Below are 24100 nucleotides of genomic sequence, written 5' to 3' on the forward strand. Positions count from 1 at the left end.
GTTGTTAATTGAAATTATGAAGTACCATAACAGTTCTATTTAAACGTAACTATGACTGCATAAGCTAAAATAACAATTTAGAAAAATTAAATGGTCGCTACAGAGAAACCGAGCTACGGAAAATAAATTTAGTATTTGACCAGCAAATAGAAATAAAGAATTAAAATACTTAAATGTTAATATTTTACATACCGCATAATCATTTGAAAATTTGCCATATTTATTATTCAACAGCTATCAGTTTCATCATATTTCTATTTGCAGGCACGTGTACCATTCTCGGGGGAACCTTTTTAAAATTATCTTCAAAAGGGGTGAAACCCACCCTCTCCGCTACTACTGCCCCAACTCAAAAACCTTAAATGGCAATGGTAACATTTAATTACATTAATTGACAACCCGAAAAAAATAATGAATTTTGGTGAAAAGAAAATTAAAATCGCCCCACCCTTTCGCTCGGTAGGTGCGAAAAACCGTTTGGCGTAGTACTTTTTTTAAATTTCATTCCAATAAAAATAACTATAAAATTACGTGATATTAGTTCTTAAACCGTTTGAAACGATCATAATCTGTCTTTTAAAACTGTGAAAATTATTTTTTAAATTACAACACAAAATTTCGCCCTTAAATGTTTTCTAAACTTTCAAGGGTTGAAAACTTATTTTTTTTAAATGAAACGATGTAGCTTGTAACAATGGAAGGTCCTTTGAATGGCAAGTAATTTGGTAAAAATAAAATAAAAATTGGTTCACTGGTATTTTAGTTTTGATTAAAAATGTGATTTTTTTTTTTACGTTATATTGGGATACAGTGTTACTGACTGAAAGCATTAAGGTCTGAAATCGTCCGTTCTTGTTAAAAATATGGGTTTTACGTTTCTCCAGCATTGAAAAAAATACTAGTAAACAGAGCATTATAAACATCATAATTTATGAATTAGTTTTTATTTAATCATTAAGTTTATCTGGTAATCAATTTTTCAAAATTTTACCAGCAAAAAAGTAGGTGGCACCTTATTATTGGTATGTTTAACTGATGTTATAATGCTGTGTTTACCGGTACGTTTTTACTGGTACATACGAAATAATTACTGGTACTTAATGATTAAATAATTAAATAAAAATTAATTCATAAATTATGATGTTATAATGCTCTGTTTACTAGTATTTTTTTCAATGCTGGAGAAACGTAAAACCCATATTTTTAACAAGAACGGACGATTTCAGAACACTTAATGCTTACAGTCAGTAACACTGTATCCCAATATAACGTAAAAAAATCACATTTTTAATCAAAACTTAAATACCAGTTAACCAATTTTTATTTTATTTGTACTAAATTACTTGTCAATCAAAAGGCCTTCCAATGAGGTGTCACGAGCTATATCATCTCATTTAAAAAAAAATAAGTTTTCAACCCTTGAAAATGTAGCAAACATTTAAGGGCGAAGTTTTGTGTTTGCAATTTAAAAAATAATTTTCACAGTTTTAGGCTACAGATTATGATTATTTCAAACGGTTTAAGAAGAAATATCTCGTAATTTTATAGTTATTTTAATCGGACTGAAATTTAAAAAAAGGACTACTCCAAATGATTTTTCGTCTACCGAGCGATGGGGTGGGCGGATTTTAATTTTATTTTCACCAAAATTCATTATTTTTTTCGGGTTGTCAATGTAATTAAACGTTACCATTGTCATTCAAGATTTTTGAGTAGTGTAAATATAGCGTAGAGGATGGGTTTCACTCCTTGGAAATATATTTAGAAAGGTTCCCCCGAGAATGGTATACATGCCTGCAAACAGAAATACGAAATTCCCCTCCCCCCCAAAAAAAAACGTAATATTTTTAACCAATGGGCCAAAAATCGATGTATTTTTTATATCCAATAAGAAATTGGTGGGAATATGCATGTTTCAAAATAGCAGGAAATATTGATATTAACAATAACCAGGTTGGAGAAATAAACCAATAACCCGATAAGACATTAACATGCTCTTTTATATCGGTCATTTTAAACATTCTCCATATTAACATATTAAAAATATAAAGGTTATTGTTTATAATTATAGATATAAATTATAAATATAATCATCCAAACTTAACCTAAGCTCGCTAACCTCGACTAATTAACAGTAAATTTTTGATTATTTAAATACTAAATAATTCCAATTATTTAAATAATAAGAGTTTTAACGTTCAAATCTTAGTAAAGGCAGTTACTTTTATAGTAGATACTAGATCGTGGATACCGGTGTTCTTTGGTGGGTCGGGTTTCAATTAACCACACATCTCAGGAACGGTCGAACTGAGACTGTACAAGACTACACTTCATTTACACTAATACATATCCTCATTCATCCTCTAAAGTAAGACCTGGCGGTGATTCCCGGAGGCTAAACAGGAAAAAAAATAAAAATAAATAATTGCTGGCCTCCGTGGTGCAAGTGGTAGCGTCTCGGCCTTTAATCGGGACATTCCGGATTCGAATCCCGGTCAGGCATGGAATTAAAAAAAAAAATTGCAGCAATAATTACTGAATTTATTATTTAAATATTCAAAACATTGCTGTCAATTAGTAAGGTTAGCGAGCGTAGATTAAATCTGGTTAGATTATATTTAAAATATAAATTGTATATCTGGTTATCGGGTTATTTTTCCAACCTGGTTATTGTTAATGTCACTATTTCTTGCTATTTTCAGTTATCTTCAGGTGAAAAACTTGCAAACTTTTGGGCGGGGAGAAACGAAAAACTACCAGTTTTGATTTTTTATTTTGAAACTTGCATCACACTTAATTCTTATTAGATATTAAAAATACATCGATTATTGACCGATCGATAAAAAAATTAAATGCTTTTTTTTTGGCGGGGGGGAAATTCGAAAAAAGATCCAGAAATACGATAGGACTGATAGCTGTTGATTAATAAATGCGATAACTTTTCAAATGATCATCCGGTATAACTTTTTATACAAGTTGTGGAATAATGAAAATTTCCACCGTCTAGAAAATAGGTGAAAATAAAGTAAATTTTCTCCGAGAATTTTCCATAATTCTTAAAAGTTCTCTTCAAATAAATATAAACTGGTACTCACAGCTAGCAAAGAAGTTTTAACATAGCGTGAAATTCAATTTCTTTTTTTATCGGATTGTTCATATGATATATGACACTTCTAAAGCAAGACTTTTTCTCGTGGCACATACTAGAATGTTTTCTATTACGTTGAATCTATTTTAGTTAACTTTTATAGTTTTTCTGCAGCTGTTTATTATACTAAATGTATAACTTTTAAAATTTGTCATCTTATTTTTTTTAAAATCTTATTTCATTTTTTCTATTTATTATATTCTGTATGTTTTTTTAAAAAAGTATGTACCTTAAAAAGACTGAAATAATTAATTTTATTTCTTTTTTAATTATTAAAATCTCAATGCCGATATTAATAACATATTGGTATAAACTAAAAGGGACGAAGAGATATAAACTATTTTGGACGAATCTCTTTGTCCAAAATAGAAATATGTTTAGAGTATATCTAAGAATTAAAAAGAAATTTGTGAAACAGAGACATCAGTAAAAACTAAAAAAAAAAAAAAAAATAAAGAATTTTGAAATGTGTGTGAGGATGTTGAAAATTAATCGGGTCGATATTAAATTTGAAATCAAGAAGTCTTAAGACGAAGATGAGAAATTTGTGACAATCTTGTAAAGAAATATTTAGGTTCATGGGCAGAGTACGAGGTATTGTTTTTCGAATGAGTACCATTTTGATGTATTTCGCGGTTTTCGCCGTTTCGCGCATATGCACCGAGTAACTATTGGTTTGTTACGAATGCCATTACATGATTGTTATTCTTTCTCTTTTTTTTTTACAGTTTCTGTTCGTACTTAAAATGGCTGTGTCTATTGACAATGCCGCCGATTGTGAAATACATGCTTTTACAGACAAGTATTTTAATTTTCAACATTACGTATTTGAAATTCATTCTTAGTATAATATAATATTATCTAGAAGGTAGTAAGGTTTGATTTTCTATGATATTTTACATCATGAATCTCTCTTTAGGGTCTAAAAATAGTCAGCTAGCATGCTCGGACCCCACTTGCCCAGGTACTGCTTTTCCATATCCGAAATATCTTGATGGAACCGTTCACCGTTTTCTTCGCTGACTGCTCCTGGATTTGGTGGGAAGAAATCCAAGCGGCAGTCCAGGAAGTGAATCTTAAGTGACATCTTGCGTTCCAAGATTTTAAAAGATCATCCATGTTTTTTTTATAATTTTCGGATATATGGTTTCGTAAGTTCTGGCAAATGCTCTTAAAAGACTTTCGCATGGAAGCAAATTAAATGAGCTGGAGAAACGTACTACCGAAGTTGTCATCTTTAAATAAATTTTTAATTTGAGGTTCTACAAGGATTCCTTCATTGAGATTTGTTTCACTGATCTTTGGAAACTTATTTTTTAAGTAAACGAATCTAAACCCACTTTGATCTATTGCTTTCACGAATTTTTTCATAAGCCATATGGAGTGGAGGCAAATAAATTTTTTTGAATAAAGCGGTTGATTTACAACATTATTCTTTCCTAGAATTAATGCAGTTTGGTTTGGCCACCCTTTCTGTACGTTATGATTTCTTAAGGTCTTTGCTGTCCCATTAGCAAATAAAACAACAGTATCTGGTAAAACCAAATTGAAGACCTAGCAACAGAACAATTTCTTACTTTCAAGTCACCACAGATATTTCCCTCAAATTCATCATGCTTTATTTTATCTAGCAGAAGCATTGGAAACTCATTTCCAATGTGCAGTAGTAAGTTTTCAGACTAGCTGTGGACGAATCGATAAACAAACGCCAGTCCTCTGTTTTGTATTCATTAAATACAAAGAAATCCTTGAAGTCATTTTGCTTATTTCTAAAAAAAAAAAAACAGGTCATTAAGATGCCCCTGTGTTATTAAATATGGTTCACCAGATGAACACGAAGCTCCGTAGTTTGGATCAACCCTTTTATCATCATTATCGTCTGCCAAATCTTTGTGTTGTTGATCATCGCTAAGTTTGATATTTTCTCGTGGTTAAGACACAGGCAGTTCTTAAGCACGAGATACAGGCCTCATGGCAGATGGTAAATTATGGTGTGAAATAGTGTGCTTTGACTTTGAAATAATGTCCGGAATATTAGCCAGACAAAAGTAACAATCGGTGGCATGATCTTTTGGTTCCCGCCAAATCACTGGAACAGCAAAATTTATATACCGAGAACCCTTTAACCAGCTTGTAAGAGGTCTGACAGAAGTAGCACAACAATTGTGAGGGGTCCACTGTTTGTCTTAATCGCCAGCTTTGCAGCCAAAATAAAGCTCATAACATTTTTTGATGATAGGAGTAAAACTAACGTTTCTGAAATTTATATGTTATTTCACCACGAATGTAGCAAAAGTTGTCCGGGGGTTTACAGAATGTCTAGGAATTTTTCAAAATTACACGATATACAAACACAAGAAAAAGTATTCACTACACGTCTTGAATTCCAAAGATGGAATGTAAATTTAGTTTACGTCCTAACTGAGAAACATCTACAGTGGACGAGCATATCAGCACATACACACGTCAACAGAGTAAACACTAAACACAGACCGGCTGTGATTTGTGAACCGGAAACTCAGAAATTATAATCAAAATAGACGGCACGCTCAAACGGAAATAAAATTGTGCTGCTTCACGACAATCCTCGGCCATATGCGGCTCATTTCACCCAAGATTTAATCGATTCATTTGACTGGGAACAAATGGATCACATTTACTGTATAGTTCTGACCATTCCACGATGACGTCAAAACAACCGTTCAGCAATGATGTCTTCTCAGGCGGCAGATTTCTATGAAGCTTAAATTCAGAAGCTGATCGCACGATACAAACGCCTTAATATATGCTGAAATCATGTAGAATTGTAGATTAAGATTCAGGCTTTTACTTCAATATAAATTTCAGAGAAAATTTACTTATTTTTTATATCAAAACGTTACTTACTTAAAAAAACAGCCTCGTGTTAAGACATCCAAATTTAATGTTGGTGTTGGAAGGCTCTTGTAGAAGGTAAAAACTGCAGATGATGATAGTGATTGGATTAAATGACAGATATTTAAATATATAATAAATATTGTTAAAGATAAAATATTAGCATAGAATTCTAAGGAAGAGGAATTTGCATTAAACCTGTTAACCGACTGACGATTCGCAAAAAAATTGTTGTATTGCTTCATGATTTTGACCTGAATTTTATGCTACTCAACATTCGTTTTCATAGTATATAGATCTGTGGGAACGATTAACTTAAGGTTTTTACTATGAACTTGAGTTGTCGTACCCGTTTCGAACAGAAATTAGTTTTCTCCTTAACATAAATTCAGAACCTGATAATACATTTTAAAATTAAGTCCTGAATTTACAAAGTCTAAACAAGATATAACAGTTCAGAGACACTTTGGTTATTTTTGGTCTGTCCATTGACTTAGTAATTGACATATTGTTTTTTTTTATCATTACAATAAACGATTTACTGATATCTGTTCATTGTCTGTTGTTGTTTTGAACAGAATTTTTCAATTGAAATAAATAAATTGATTTTAAAATAATCATTGTTATTAATGACACGGATAATATTGTACAGTATTCGTAGAGAGCTCGTTCGTTACAAGTGTTCTTTCTTTCTTTCTGATTGTAAGTAGCGAGCGCGTAGAGTACGGATGTCAGTGACCCATGGGATAATAAAAATACATCACAATCATCGTCATCCACGCATGCGCTGAAAATCTGAAGCCCATCGCTCTGTTAACTGACTACTGGCTTTGCTACCTGTTTTGCTTATTATTATACGTTCATTATTAGCCATTCATTTATTGTTTATTATATTTATCTATTTAATTTATTTTATTTCTGATCTTTGCCTGTACTAATAGACTAATTTAATTTATTTTCATGTCTCTTGTTTCTGATATGTATTTTATATATTAACATTGACTTAATGAATATCCTATCTATATTTTACTATTTTGTTTTCTGCTTTCTGTCTCTATTCTCCTTCATCTTCTTTATTACCTAACCGCTGTTAATCCTTCCATGTATATATATATTTTTTTAAATTGTACATAACTATGGTTATTTTTACTGTATTCATTATTTTTGTCGAGTGACATACTATTACAATTGTAGGCGATCTGATATAAAACACAAATTTACCTGTCTTATAAAGAAAATATTCACTGTGTCCAATTACCCGCTTTTCATTTGTGAAAATTAAGAGTAAACTGGTATTTTCCTTACTTTTCTCATTGAACTTTCTTTTATATATTACCATGCTAAGACCTTCGAAATGTAGGTAATATTTTTTAATTCTATAAATATTACGTTGTATTACCACGAACGTAATTAATTAATAACAGTGAAAGCAATTCTAATGCCGTTTGTTATTAATTTACTTTATATGTGTGTCACGGTGATAAGAAAAAATCGGTCAGATAAAATAAAGCTTCAGATTAATGTACCTTTTTTCGTACAAATATGGATTTTATACAACTCCTCTCTAATAACAGCTTTCTAACCCACAAATATATGTATATATATATATATACAGGGTGTCCCATATAAAACGCAACCCAACCTTATATTGGTAGGTATTGAAATAATAAAAAGGCATGTGTAAATGTTAATGTAATTTTTATTATTACCATCCATTACCTTACATTTACAGTAAATATGGGAAGTAGCCGCCACCTTCTTGAGTACAAGCTTTAATTCTTTTTACAGCGTTTCTTGCAACTTTTTTGAAAGTTTGTGGCTCGATATTTAATACAGCTTGTTCAATATTGACTTTCAATCGTTCAAGTGTTCGTGGTTTGTTGTTGTAGGCTTTTTCTTTGAGGTAACCCCGTAGAAAAAAATCGGCCGCAGTCAAATCTGGAGATCTTGGTGGCCACAAGCCTCGACCGATAACACGATTACCGAAGAATTCCTCGACGAAATCAGAAGTTGAACCTGCGTAGTGCGATGTCGCACCGTCATGTTGTAGCCGGCAGTGTCTGTCTTCCTCTTCCAAGAGTGCGATGAACCGAAATAAAATATCCTGATATCGTTCTGCATTAATGGTGTACTCGAAAAAAATAGTATCGATTATTTTCTTCCGCGATATCGCGCACCACACGCCCGACTTCTACAGGTGTAATTGTTTTTCGTGATAAACGTTGGGATTTTCAGCGCTCCAAATTCTACTGTTTTGGTTGTTTACGTAGCCTTCCTAATGAAACCGTGCTTCATGTGTGAAAAATAACGAATCCATAACATTAATTCCCTCACGCAGAAATCGACGGAATCGTTGACAATATTGTAGCCGTTTTCTTTGTCGGGCTCAAGAAGTCGATGAACCGTTTGAATGCGATAAGGTCGTAATCGTAATCGTTTGGTCGCCCGATGAACAGTCGATTTAGACAAATTAATTTCAGCAGACAAACGTCTGATCGATTTATTTGGCGAGGCGAGTAATCGGTCTTTGATTTCAGTGACTGTATCTGTATTCAACACTGACGCAGATCTTTTGTGTTCCTTGTTATTAACAGAACCGGTCTCTAAATTTTACTACTAACCTTAATATTGATGTTTTGTTAGGAGCTGGTTTATCTGTGTACTTATGGCGAAACAAATCTTGCACTGCAACCGCTGATTTCGTACTGAAGTACGACTCGACAATGAAAACACGTTCATCTAGCGAAAACTCCATCTTGTCTCTAGCAATACACTGAACGTTATGATCGCATTGTTGTTACTATCGGTAGTGTTCTACTGCGTCACCGCGATGTTCAGATGTTGGACGAGTCCATTTCAGTAACGAGTAGGGGAGTACGCTTGACTTTTGAAATTTCATAGGTGAGTGATTGATGGGTTGCGTTTTATATGGGACACCTTGTATATATATATATATATATATTTGTGTGTGTGTGTGTATATGAGATATATTTTTTTTTTCTTCTCCCCCTGGGCTGGATCCTGCAGTTATGCATTAAACAGCACAGGGGAGTTTCCTTTATTCTAACGGGCCTCCACGCCTCGGCCCGCCGGTCGGATCTCACTTTGCGCCGCCTCAAACCCCCAGACTAGGATTCACCAGGCCCGGCTGTGCCGTCCCTGGATCCCCACTTTGGGAGCCGGGAATCGGTCTTTATGTCAATGCCTCTAACGGGGACATCTCGCATGGGGCATCCCCGCCGGGACTCGGTCTTTTTCGCCCGGGGGTGCGAGAGTCCCCGTCACTCATCACTACCTCTCTTTATACATATATATATATATATATATATATATATATATATATATATATATATATATAGAGAGAGAGAGAGAGAGAGAGTGAGAGAGATACACACACACATATATATATATATATATATATATATATATATATATATATATATGGGATTTAGGGAACTTCAGTCAAAATTCTATAAAAATATTTGGTACGAAACTTTCAATTTCAATTTTATTCCTTAAATGTAAATTAATATTTATCCTTAAATTTTTTAATTAAAATTCATCCGCGTGGATTAAATCATAAAAAATTTCTTCGCGTAAAATTAGGAAAGGCAATACTTACACAACCATAACAAACAAATTTTGAACAAGTTTTTTGAACTTACAACAAAACAAAAAATGTGTGAATGTTTTTTACAGTAATTATCTAATATTTTTCCAATATTTATATTTTTTTTCCATTTTTTTAAAGTATTTTTCTTCGCATGTAAATTTTTGCTAAATAAAGGTAGGCTTAATTTTTTGTTTCTTGGTTTTGCATCCTGATTAAAAAAAATCTGATGTTGGCACTACATGACTTCCTTGTACGCCTATTAAATTATGTATACACATTTTTAAAAGTACACAAAATTTTATTTCATTAACTTCTGATATTTTTTTATTTTTTTTTTATTGTTATTTTTGAATTATTATTTATTCTAATTTTTTTTTTACGATCAGAGGTTAATAAATTATTAAGAAATCAATATCTTTAAATTAAAAAAAAAAAAAGTTAAAAATAAGGAGATTAAGTCGGATTTGAACGGATGTGCTTTCCCCTATAAGATCCAAATATTTCATTATTTAAAATTTGATTGGCTATAACTCTGGAACCAATGAAAATAAGTGCCACTTATGATATATATCGTTGATTCTCTCAGTGAGGGTTTATAATGGCAGTTAAGAAAAATCCAAACTTCTTTTAGAAAATCAACTATCTGGTGCGTTTCAATCGCCGATCGACTGTCAAGGAACTTGCAAAAGAGGTTAGCATCTCGATCGGATCATGCAGTGACATTTTGGCTAAAACACTGAAGATGCATCGAGTCGCAGCAAAGTTTGTTCCTCGTTTGATAACGGAACAGCAGAAAGAACATCGACTGGACGTTTGTCGGTTACAATGGTTACGTGAAGAAATGCGCAAAAATAGACCGGAGTTGTAGCGAGACAACTCGTGTTTCCTTCATCACGACAATGCGCCCGCACACTCGGGTTTGTCAATTCGTCAGTTTTATGCCAAAAATCAGATGACTGTCCTTCTTTAGCCTCCCTAATTGCCAGACCTAGCTTTTTGCGATTGTTTTTTATTATTTCAGAAATTAAAATCAAGTGATGAAAGGACGCCGTTTTGAAACTATTGATGACATTAAAGCGAATTCTTTACGGACCATAAAGGCCATTTCAAATAAAGCTATCTAGGACTGTTTCGCGAAGTGGAAACACTTCCGGGAAAAGTTGTGTGAATAGGGGAGGGGAATATTTTGAAGGAGACAAGGATCAATAATCTGTAAAATTAATATAATAAAAATTAAAAAAATAAATATTATATATTTATTTTTTGAACAGACCTCGTATTTATGATTTAATTATGTAGTAATGTTGTTTCGTTAATCGCTCTTAAAATTTATTTAAGTACTCTATGAACTATGATTTTTTTTTTCTCAATTAAAACTGTTTCTTCTGCGTTTAATGTACTTTAATAATATTCTAACGTTTGAAATATCTTATTATATTATTAACTATATCGATGAATTATGTACGAAAATGTGAACAATCTTTCTGCCAATCAGTTTTACATTATATACGAGTAATTAATTATTATTATTATTAGAAATTTGTGTTGTATCAGTTTATGTGTATTGTATTGATTGATGAAGTAATATTGAAAAATAAAATCTCATTCGTTCAAGAGCTAGAAGAAATTATAAGCGTCAAACTTCAACGTTAAATTACTATAATTTGTTGACACACTGGTCGACTTTAGTTACCAGAAAACTGTGGTATTCTTGAACCTTTCAGCTCTCTTGTAAAAATCTTCATGTTTACTTAACATTTATTATTCCTTGAGAATTCGAGAGTAAATTTAAGATATTCGTACATTGTCTGAAACCAGAAATTTTTTTTTACGGTTGATTTTCAAAATGTTAAATATTTGTAAATCAAATTGGTTAAAGGGATGTCAACTTATATAATTTTGAGATTACCTTCATTCATATTTTGATTTTGATTTTTTTAATGACTTTTTCTTCAATCTATTTAGTGAATGATACTTAACCCACCGGGTGGTCTAGTGGTTAACGCGTCTTCCCAAATCAGCTGATTTGGAAGTCGAGAGTTCCAGCGTTCAAGTCCTAGTAAAGACTTTTATACGGATTTGAATACTAGATTGTGGATACCGGTGTTCTTTGATGAACCACACATCTCAGAAACGGTCGAACTGAGACTGTACAAGACTACACTTCATTTTCACTCATACATATCATCCTCTGAAGAATTATCTAAACGGTAGTTACCGGAGGCTAAACAGGAAAAAGAGAGAGTGAGTGATACTTGAATATTGAATCGGCAGTTATTTGTGCTAATGGCTGTAGTACATATCGGGTATCTCTAATTTTCTTAAAAGAAAACTAAAAATGCCTTCAAATTTATCTATTTTCTATTTTTAATTATTTAGATTTTGAATGGGGGTATTAGATTTCTTCATATAATTTTATAAAATAAATTAACAAACCCTATACAAAAAACATTATTAACTCTTTAGTATGATCTATTTTTTTAATAAGTAAATGATTTTTCCCTTTATTTTGTTTTACTTTGTTACGCTTCAGTTTGTTTATTAAAATATAATATCGGTATTTAGTTGTATTTATTAATGAAATTAATCGATTAATTCTTTTTGTTTTATTTAGGTTTTTCGGTGGCATCCGGCACCATTTCCTCGCCGTGGACCCCAGCGAGCGCGGGCCCGCCGGGCGCTGACACTAACGGCTCCGCGGGTTCCGACTCGAAAAACAACCTGGACGTGGGCGATTGCGACGATGATAAGGAGTTGGCGGCCGCAGACGCCGAAGGCGTCTGGAGCCCCGACATTGAACAAAGTTTTCAAGAGGCATTGGCCATTTATCCACCGTGTGGACGACGGAAAATTATTCTTTCTGATGAAGGAAAGATGTACGGTGAGTTAATTTTTTTTTTTTTATTACGCTTTATTTTCTCTAAAAGAGGATTTATTTATTTTTTTTTTAAATCCTGAATTATTATCCTACATACAGAATGTCCCAGGAAGTTTAGGAAATATTCTACCGGTGAAAATAACGAAAAACCTTTACATAAACATAGGTCTGGAAACGTTTTTTTTTCGACTTACGGCTAGCGAAAGATTTCAACTGGATTTCAGCTGTTCTAATAAGAAGCCCTACTGTAATTTTTGAAACCCAAATTAAGGAGTAAAGTTTGTGGTTTCTTATGTAATTTGAGCTAAGAAATACGATAAAACAGGTCCCGGAACCGTAACTCCAACATCTTTTAAGATATCCGACGTAAAACACAAATTTCGGTATCGAAAAACAAACTTTTTTTAGGTTTATAGTACAATAGCTTTGTTAAATTACTAATAAATGGGGAAGCTTTAGTTACAAACTTGTTGAGAATTTAATTCTCAAAAAATTAATATAAATACAACCAGTAAAAAGTAAATAAAAACCGGTTTTTTACTGAAGCAAAACAGACGAAAAATAGACAGAATATCGTATTATTCTTTATAATTAATATATATATATAAAACACAAGACCGCTTATTAACAAATGAATTAGACGCGTTCAAGCGCTTTCGGAATTAAATTACATCTTCAGAAATTATTATTATTCGTCATATTTGTAACAATAATTAAAACTTCACGTGGTCTTCTCAACTGTTCAGAACAGTTGAGAATACCACATTGACAGGACGTTTACGTTGACGTAATTTTAAAATATACCATTACCAACTGTTATAATTACGCAAATATCACAACTTTCATACAATTCACATCTGAAGTTTTAATTATTGTTACAAATATGACGAAAAATGATAGTTCCTGAAGATGGAATTTAATTCCGAAAGCGCGCTTGAACGCGTCAAATTCATTTGTTAATAAGCGGTTTTTTATTATATATTAACTATAATTATTATATACTTACACCAACGGGCCACGCTTAAAAAAATTATTATAAATTATTTTTTCTGTACAATAAATTTATATAAAAAGGAATTTTTTTGTCTATTCCTATAGATTGTTCAGTAAACTTATACTTTCCTAGCATCATAGCTTTAGAGCTGCAAGAAGTAATCGATAATCAAAAAAAAAAAAATGAGGTACGGGTTTGTTTGGTTGTAATTTTCGACGTTCATGACCCAAGGATCCCAAAAACAAAACAAAAAATTGTCGGGTAATGTTCGTACGTATATACGTGTTGTACAAGTGTTGGCGTGTTTGAAGCTTAATAACGTTTTACTGGACAAAACCGATTTTGATGAAATTTTGTACAGTAACTCTTGTATATGAAGCAATCAGTCGATAAAATTTTGGACTCAGTATTTCCAGGGGGTGAGGTAGATCGTTTTTGGGGTTTAATTTTCTAAAAAGTTTCTAAACATAACCCACTTTATTAAAGTTCAGTATATACGTGCGCGCTTATCTTACATTTAAAAAAAAAAAACGTTTCCCAAAAATTTCCCGTTTCCAAAAAAATCGAATTGCATATTTTTTAACCGATCTTTTTTTTATGTTTTCCTATGCATATTAGTAGTACAAATGAACCTCCCAAAAAAATACTTTGGGGCAATATTGGTTTTTTTTTTTTTAACTTTTAGTATTATTAAAAGTTTAAATAATAAACATTTAATAATATTACAGTATCTTCATCGTAAATTACCAGCCATTCAAAAAAGAAATCTTAGGTAACTTTTTTCATCATCATTATTTTTCTTACTACACAAGAAAAAATACAAAAAAAAATTACAAAAATATATTTGATTACATATAAAAAATTATTTTTTAAAAAAGCTTTTATTTAACTGATATTAATATTAATATTAATAAAAAAAGGAAACAAATTAGAAAACCCCTCTAAAAAGTAAAAAATAAGAATTAATTCAAATTGAGAATTTTAAACAAAAAAAATATATTAACAAATATAAAAATGCCCTGAAAAGTAAAAAATAAATTATATAACTATCTAATATGTAATAATTATTAAATTTTAAAATTAAAAGTAATGAAAATATTTAGTTTTATAATTTATTTAAAACAACACAACATTTATTTTTACAACAGTTAATCTTCATTTTCATTTTCAATAACGACGGGAAGAGGCGGAAAGGTCTGCTGGAACCTCTCCAGTTGAGATTGACTAGCTACAAGTAACAATCTGGGAAAATGCACCCGCTCGCTTTCTTTGTACGTGTTCTCACATAGTTGAAGTTCATCTTCGAATTCTACTTGTAATCTAAGCCAAATTGAACGAACTCTTTCCGCTAAAAGTTTCATTTTAATTAATTATGAATTTTTATTTAACGAATTTTGTAATTACGATTACAATTATAATAATGATAATAATTAATAATTTTTCAGATTATCGTCAAAATGTAATAACTTTGTGCAAGATTTCTAAATTTAATTTTTATTTTTAATCTTATTAACCTTTAAAGGTCATCTCGGTGCAAATTTGAACCATCAAAGAATTAAAACTTGAGTTATTTTATTACAGATAAATAAAGTATATACATATACTAAACAACCTCATTTAACAAAAAATATATTTTAAAATACAGCAAATGTCTATAAATACTTATTCGAAAACATTCTTATAATGAAAACTACGCCACGCTTTTATTTAACTAAATATTTTCATTACTTTTAATTTTAAAATTTAATAATTATTACATTTATTTATTAGATATTTATATAATTTATTTTTTACTTTTCAGTTCATTTTTATATTTGTTAATATATTGTATTTTTTTGTTTAAAATTCTCAATTTGATTTAATTCTTATTTTTTACCTTTTAGAGGGTTTTTCTAATTTGTTTTTTTTTTTTATTAATATTAATTAAATAAAAAGCTTTTTTAAAAAATAGTTTTTTATATGTAATCAAATATATTTTTGTAATTTTTTTTGTATTTTTTTAAGACTAAAAAAAAAGTAAAAATATTTATTTTTACACATCGAAGTTACATACGTATACCAAATTTCAATAATTTTCATACGATGGTTCATGAGAAATGATAATTTTCATTAGCGTAGGGGTAGAGCGTGATGGCGTGGGGGTGGGTCATATCAAGTGCTGTATTGTCATCCAAGTAACATATGTTTATCAAATTTCATTGATATTCATACGATAGATAAAAAAATATAGCAGTTGCAAGATTTGATTATTCCTAAAGCGAGTTAAATGAAAGCTTTTAATAAATAGCCCTTTTAATCCGATTTCTGAAAATCTTTGTAGTTCATTACCGTATAGCTAAATACGTAAATGAATATGGATTAATAAATAAATTTCGGCCGATTTTTTTTGTGGTAATCATAAAACTTGATTTGATTTTCCTCTATCCCTTTTTCTTTGCGGTTATCGTTTAATTTCAGCGTTTCTTATATGTTACTACATCTTCAATTATTTGCTACGTGGTCTAAGTTTTTTACCTCTTCTTTTATTTTTTAACAAACGTTTACTTTTTGAAATTACCCAGTTTTTCTAGTAATAATTTGACAGAGTTTGTTTTCTCAGATTTATTTTCGGCTTTTGTAAATTCGTAAATTCCTTCAATGCTTTTCTTTTTAATTTTGATAGCATTTTTTTATCTATTTTCATTGCCGTCGAAAAGTTAAAATATATGTTTTTATATATTTTTTTATAATCATAAGATGCGTCTTCCTTGTTTAATTTACTTATTAATATTTTATTTAGCTCGTCCTTGATGAATAATTTACTGTCAAAACAAAATTTCCTACGTATCTTGTATTTTATTTTAAAATTTTATTCCTCATTAATTTTTTTTTCTACCGCATTTATTTACTTTTGTTTTATACTTGTTTATTTTCTCTTCGATCGAAACAAAATAATTTTTTTTGGTTCTGTAGTAACTTTTCAACCTCTTTGTATTTATTACATTCTACATCCTCAATTATCAATTTTGTATAATCCAACATTTGTATTCTACATTTTTTTCAATTATCACACGTCCTTGTATCACAAAATTAATTAAATCTGGAGTTTTCTTAATTTAGGGCCTAAACCAATATGTCTTTATTAGATACGCTTAAATTTCTCTCCTCTTTTATTCGTTTTAAGACCTCTTCTTCATTTCGAATTTTATCTTCCACTTAATTTTTAACATCTTTCTATAACACCAAATTTAAAAGAATTTATTCCTTTTATCGTTTCTTCACTACCATAAAGCGCTACACTTTTAAAAAATATTTCAAACAATTTCTAATTCTTTGATCTGTAATTAATTGTAACAGATTTATTATTATTGTTTTTTTTTTTGTTTTTTTTTTACGTAAAAGCTCTCGTTTCTTTGTTTATATCTGTATTATTTCGTTTATTCTTTGTAACGTTACATTTTAATAATACAGTTTTATATCTGTTATGTTATGTTCTATCTTAATATTTAATTATTCCTTATTATAATTCGTTACCTTTGTTTTATACTTGTTTATTTTCATAGTAAATTCCTCGCAGTAAATTTATACCATTGAATATTTGTTCCATTTTTCGTTTTTTAACAGAATATCCATATTACAAGTATTTTTTCTCTTTGAATTTCTAAATTTCCGTACTTTTCTGTGTTTGAAAAGCATCCTTTTCTCTCTCTTTAATCCGAATCAAAAATTGATTTTTTCTTTGTAACCTTTATTTTGCTCATAATTATATTAAAATTCTTTTTTATGTTTCTAATTCACTTATTTATTTTGCAATGATATCGGCGAATTTTAATATCTTATTGTTTCTTTTCTTTGGAGTTTTACTTAGGTTTCAATTTTTTCTTTCTGATCGTCAGTGAATCGGTAAAATGTTAAACTCTTGTATTTTAAATAAGTTTTTATTTTAACACGAATGTTTTTGCAGTTTTCCGTTAAATGAGATATGCCATTTTATTTTTTAAAAATTACTGGGCAGTAGGCACCATTACGATCTACGCATTCTTGTAGTCTTAATCGAAAATTTTCCATTATTCGCCTTAACTTGCCCAGTTATGCGTGCAACTTCTTTTTTAATTTTAATTCCGCTAACATTTGTAGGCCCTCGACATTCATGTTGCTCTTGATCAAAGCCCCGATAGAAAAAGTCGCATAGTCAGGAGATCTAGGTGGCCAGTGTCTTCATCTTTGGATGCGATATGATTTGGAAACAGCCCTCTTAAATTAGTAATTGACACACGAGTAGTAAGACTTGTAGCATTCTCTTGTTTTTCATGTCACGTGGTTCCAAGTCCTTCGTAAAGAGGACTGTGTTAATTATCTTCTAAAAATTCTTCCTTTTCCTGTCGCAATAATTTATTTTCGTTGGGACGAAACGGGTCCATTTTCACAATTTTTATTTTTATTTATTATTCCTAGGGATTCGCATTTAAAAACTGTATTTAATTTTAATTTCAGAATTCTGCAACAAATTGAAATTTAATTTACTTGCTTTTGATATTTCTTGTAGTTTTATTTTTTTAAATGCAGATGACGGATTTTTTTGTTTTTTAGCGTTACCTATATTTTTAATTAAAAACGACCGTAAAAATTTATTTTAAATTAAAAAAAAAAACAATTGAAAACAATACAATTAAAAAAAAACTGTGCAATAATTGCGTCAGAAAAGCGAATTTCTGATTTTAATTGACCTTGAAAACTTACCCAAAATTACTGTTTTTTTTTTACTTCTAACTTCGTTTCCTGCGAATCGATTCACTTGAAAAGCAATAGAGCTCTATTTCTACTAGGTTTACATCATCCTACCGATTTTCCTCAAAATCAATTAAAAAATTGCGTCCAGAGCAGAAAAACGAAAAAAGCTGAAAATGTACCAAAAACCCCCTTGTTTGGCTCTAATTCTGGTTCTTGTGAACCGATTATCTTGAAAATCAATAGCTCTCTATTCCCAGTACGTTTACACCACCCTACCAAGTTTTGTCAAAATCGGTTAAGATTTGCGTCTGGTAGAACGGACTGATGAATCTTATATATATTCGTTACTCACGTATTTGATGGAGCATTGATTTTTTTTTTAAATTAAAATTGAAGAAAGGAGACGGCTAATTTCGTTTTTTTACTTATATCTACTTCCTCTAGATAAAAGGATTTCGCTAAAACATTTACCGATATATTTTTTAGATAAATTATTCTAACACAAGGTTAGAAAATTTCCTTTCTTCCTGATGCCCCCCTAAAAGAAGGTTTTCAGTTGAGCTGCGAGCCAGGAATGCGCCGCTTCCTTCACTCTTTCATCCGAGGTAAATCGACGGCCCCTTAATGTCTCTTTGAGTGGACCAAACAAACGGTAGTCAGAAGGGGCAAGATCAGGACTACACAGAGGACGAGCCAGTTCTTCAAAGTCGAGTTTCTGGAGCGTTTCAACAGTGTGGGCAGCAGTATGTGGACGGGCATTGTCGTGCAACAACACAACACCTTTCGATAGCAGTCCTCGGCGTTTGCTTCGAATTGCAGGCTTCAGCATGGCAGTAAGCATCTCACTGTATATTGTCGTGCCCCTTTCCTCATAATGTTGAGAAATTAAAAAAAATAATATCAGGATTTCAAAAAAAAATTCAAAATCAGTTTTAACCCTTGAAATTCGGAATGAAACCCAAAAAATCTAGAAATTGGTTTTAGATGTTCAGAACCGATCAGTTCAAACTCAGCTTACATAGTGATAGACACTCGCAGTTCACAATTCATTAGAGTTTGTGATTCAACCGGTAAATCTCCACTATTACATAAATACAGTATATATCTATATATATTTTTTTTTTTTTGAAATTTTTCAAGATGAAATATATCTAAATACTTTCTCATTTATGTCAAGAAACGTGGGTAAAAATTTAGTAGCAATAGACAGGTAGTTTTTTGTTTATTCCGGACAAAATACAACCTCTTTCTCTTTATATAATAGTGTGTATATATATATATATATATATATATAAATGATGATTTGGGTAATCCACACACACACACACACACACACACACACACACACGAGTCGAATTGACAAGCTCTTCCTAAGTCTTAAAAATTACGGAAATCTTGTATACTACACGTCGAATTTATATCATTACTGCATTTGATGAATCTCGGAAAGCCTCCACATGCGGAAGAAAACCACTAAATGACGTAATTCCAACTGACGTCAACAGTTGTGATGGCCTCCGCACAACAGAATTAGCTAAGGGGTTGCGAATAATGTTGCACCGCCCGCAATATTCGAGTTAATAGTTAATATTAGAATTGGAGATAACTGGTGGTATTCCTCCGTAATATTAATTTATGTGTTTTATACCTGTTTTCCTTTTTTCAAATTATTATCTTCAATATACCCTGAAAATTTTCAATATTTATTGTAATTATTTAAAAAGAATAAAATATTTTTATTTGTTATTTTCCTGTTTCTTACGTAAACTGTTATTACATTGTTTATATATGTAAGTTTATATGTATATAACCAGTGCATGTATTCTACACTTATGCATGCATACGTAGGAGTGTGTTTTTTTCTTTTGTGAATAATTGCACATAATGGGAAGCAGATAAGTATGTCGTGTTACATGTATGGGTTACATTTTGCGAATAAAAAAATTATTATTTTTTTGTTTTACATTCTTGGAATGAAACGTGTATATATATATATATATATATATATATATATATATGCTACTTACATAATTTTATCGTTAAAACATGTATTTGCATATATATATATATATGTATGTATTGTACGTAAGTTAGTGTTGTTATATTATAGTACAATTATACTCACAAATATGCATAAATTCACGTGCGAGCAGATATTATGTGGAATGGTTGATAGAGATCTTACAAATACAATATCAAAATAACTAACTACCGAATAAATACGTCTAAATTTACATAATATAGCTTGTTTATGAATAATGTATAGCTATGTACATATTCTATATAATATATAGGTACATTATTTAATTATGTTAATTTTTATTGATAAACAATATTACGAATCTGTTTAATTATGTTATGTTCTTTTATTTTAATATACTTTTATATTTTTAAATAAAATATATTTATAATTTATTTTTTTCTTTTAGTTTATTACGAAATATAATTTTAGGAAAATTATTATTTTATTATTATGTAGTATGTAATAATTGTTTATTTTAATTCTTGCTCATCCGTATGGAAAATTAATAAAAGATAATAATAATAAATCATGTTAACCAGTAATAGGATTTTTTTTTAAATTTTTATATTTAAAAAAATAGTTACGATGAATATACACATTTAATTTAAAAAGTGGAACTTATTATTTTATCTGATCCATTATTTTCGTGAAGTATATTCGTAATTTAAAATAATATATTACACGTAATTAGCTAATAAATAAAATATATCAATTTATTTGTTTTATTTAGTTATTTTTATTTTCCTGTCTATACAGCAGCTATAGCTATGTAAAAGGAAAAGTATGGTGACCGGGTATATCCGGTTTTCACCGACTCTTAACAAATTGATCCCTAGGGACTCCGGAAAACTGAAAAATGGCATCGGAATTTCGGCGAAAATATGTGCTTATGTATGTTGGCGTGTAAATCGTCTTATATCTCCAGAACTACTTGACCGATTTTCATCAAACTTGACTATAATATTTCTATAGTAAGGGCATTGATACTATTAAAGTTTCAATTCAAAAGGTCTGGGGTTGGTGGTTACAAGGAGGAAAAATGAAATCATCTCCAGATTTTGCATAATTAATTTTTTTTATAATTACGTGAGTTTTAATAAAATAAAGAACTTTTGAAAAAAAAAGTTTTGATAAAGTTAACCCCGACCCCTAAAAATTGGTTTTAATTTTAAAGACTTATAGAAGGCACAGGGGGTGATTTTCGTTGCATTTTTTTTTTTTAATTTTGTGAATAATTATAAAAAGAAACATCTTTTGTGAAAAAACGTTTTTTTGCTAAATTGTACCCCCATTCCAAAAAATAGTAATAACTTTGAAACGTTGTAGAAGACAATACAGCGGGTCTTTTTCGTTGGAGTTTTTTTTTTCTATTAGCATCTCGTTGGATCCACAAATTTGTTCCCCATCAAAGTGGGGTCTTAACCCAGCTGTCCAGCCATTCCAGCCGCGGTGTAATACGTTGGTTGTGTAATAGCCGTACTAAGTAATTGCCGGATAAATAAACTATGAATAATTTACACTTCCTTTATTTACCTTTAAATTTACATTGAATTAATCATTACATTAAATCACAATAATTTCATACTTTATTTAAATACACGTTTGTAAATATATGTTAAACATACTGTCTAACTAGAACAGATATAAAATTAATAATGTTGTTTAGTTGACATTTTAAAGGAAACTGCCGTCATAAGTTATTAATCGCTTAATAATACTTAAGCTCGGCTGGTTCATTATTAAAAAAAATAAGAAAATGACAGGATACGTTTACATTTATCAAGAGTATGAAGAAAACACATGAATCTCAACAGCAGCCAACCCTCTCCTTACAAAACTCACATCCCCCTTACCGGCCGAACTACTACTGTTGTCGTCTGCTATCTTGTGACGTCACAGCTGAGCGGTAGATTTAAATAAATGAATAATATATAAAAGAGTAAAAAGTTATTTAAAGTGGCCGTTAGTACCGCCGCACTGGCGCGAATGAAATACAGTATGCACGTGCGCGTTAGTTAGAATCATTGAATTAAATTAAAAATATATATATTGTATTTAAATAAAATGATAAATATTTGAAATTAAATTGTATTCGTAAGCCGTGTATCAGAAAAAAAAACCGCGTGACGGGAAAGTCCGACAACTGTGTTGTGTTGTCAGCTTTTTTTTATAAGAACCGATATAATACAACCTTCATAGCTATATTAGAGGGAAAGTTTGGTATTCGTATCAAATTGGAGTGTCGATTTTTTGCCAAATCTTTACGTTTTTTGGGCGAATTAGTTTATATAAACCGAAAAAAAACCATATGTATCCATAGTTTATACGATGTACTTATTACTGTTTAGAGCGAACCGATTTTTTTCAAATTTGGCTCAAATATTTCAATATAGGAGGGTAACTCGATTATTATCCGCAATGTAGTTATAAATTTTATTGCAATGCAAATAGGAAACTTACATGTACATCATTTTTCAATATAGTCCCCTTGCATTCATTTCAACGCGCTTGGTCCATCGTTGCACAAGCTTCTTGATGCCCTCATAAAAGAAGGTTTTTGGTTGAGCTGCGAGCCAGGAATACACCGCTTCCTTCACTGTTTCACCTGAGGTAAATCGACGGCCCCTTAATGTCTCTTTGGGTGGACCAAACAAGCGGTGGTCAGAAGGGGCAAGATCAGGACTATACAGAGGACGAACCGGTACTTCAGAGTCGAGTTTCTGGAGCGTTTCAGCTGTGTGGGCAGCAGTATGTGGACGGGCATTGTCGTGCAACAACACAACCCTTTCGACAGCAGTCCTCGGCGTTTGCTTCGAATTGCAGGCTTCAGCTTGGCAGTAAGCATCTCACTGTAACGTGCACTGTTTATTGTCGTGCCCCTTTCCAGTACTGGACCTTGTGAGTCCCAAAAAACCGTAAGTATCCGTTTTCCTTTGGACGGTTGGGTCTTGAACGTTTTTTTGCAGGGCGGATTTGGATGTTTCCATTCCATACTCTGTCGTTTACTCTATAGAGTAAACGACAGAGGTGACGAAACACGGATCTATAGATCCGTGTTTCGTCAGCAGTGATAATTCTGTCTAAGAAGATGTCCCGTTCGATACCACAGCGATCCAAATGTTTTTGGCAGACGACCAAGCGCGTTTGTTTATGCGATTGTGTGAGTTGTTTTGGGACCCAACTTGCACAGACTTTATGAAACCCAACTCTGTTGTGGATGATTTCGTAGGCAGAACCGTGACTAATTTGCATACGATGTGCCACTTCATCGATAGTTACTCGTCTGTTTAAGAAAACCACGTCACGTGCACGCTCAATATTTTCCTCATTTGTGTCGGTAAATGATCGTCCAAAACGATCGTCTCAAATTCAAAAACGATCGTTTTTGAATTTTCCATTCCGTTCATAGACACTTCGGTGCAGCGACACACTGTTCCCGTACTGTACCGAAAGTCTTCGATGAATTTCGGCTCCTGGTACGCCTTCCGACCACAAAAAATGGATCGGTGAACGTTGCTCTTATTTGGGGTAAAGAGAAAGCGGAGCAGCTACGATTATCGGCAGGCTAGCGATAATGGAACTAATCTAGCAGTATCAAACCTGCACATACATAACAACAATTAAACCGCGCATGCGTCATCTACGCAACACGACAGTACTACCCCTACATAAACAAAAATATAACTAAATTGCAGATAATAATTGACTTACCCTCGTATTGTGGTACGTTGATCGTATTTATTTTTTCAAGATTCGTTAGAGGGCTGTGGGATATTGTGTACACTCAATTTCTTTTTTCTTTATAGGCATTTTAGAAAAAAGTTTATATTAAATCAAATTTGTTACCTAAAATGCTTTAA

General features: G+C 31.3%; 1 protein-coding gene across 1 annotated transcript in view; it reads left to right on the forward strand.

Moving 5' to 3' along the window:
- Positions 1 to 24100, forward strand: part of sd (TEA domain transcription factor 1 homolog scalloped) — a 533558-nt gene that overhangs the window by 432650 nt on the left and 76808 nt on the right. The window contains exon 2 of the mRNA XM_075378254.1: positions 12250 to 12516. Coding sequence (XP_075234369.1) covers positions 12250 to 12516 — 267 coding nt within the window. The remainder of the gene's footprint in view (positions 1 to 12249; positions 12517 to 24100) is intronic.

The sequence above is a fragment of the Lycorma delicatula genome, chromosome 11, assembly GCF_047948215.1.
Source record: "Lycorma delicatula isolate Av1 chromosome 11, ASM4794821v1, whole genome shotgun sequence".
In the NCBI taxonomy this organism is placed as follows: domain Eukaryota; kingdom Metazoa; phylum Arthropoda; class Insecta; order Hemiptera; family Fulgoridae; genus Lycorma; species Lycorma delicatula.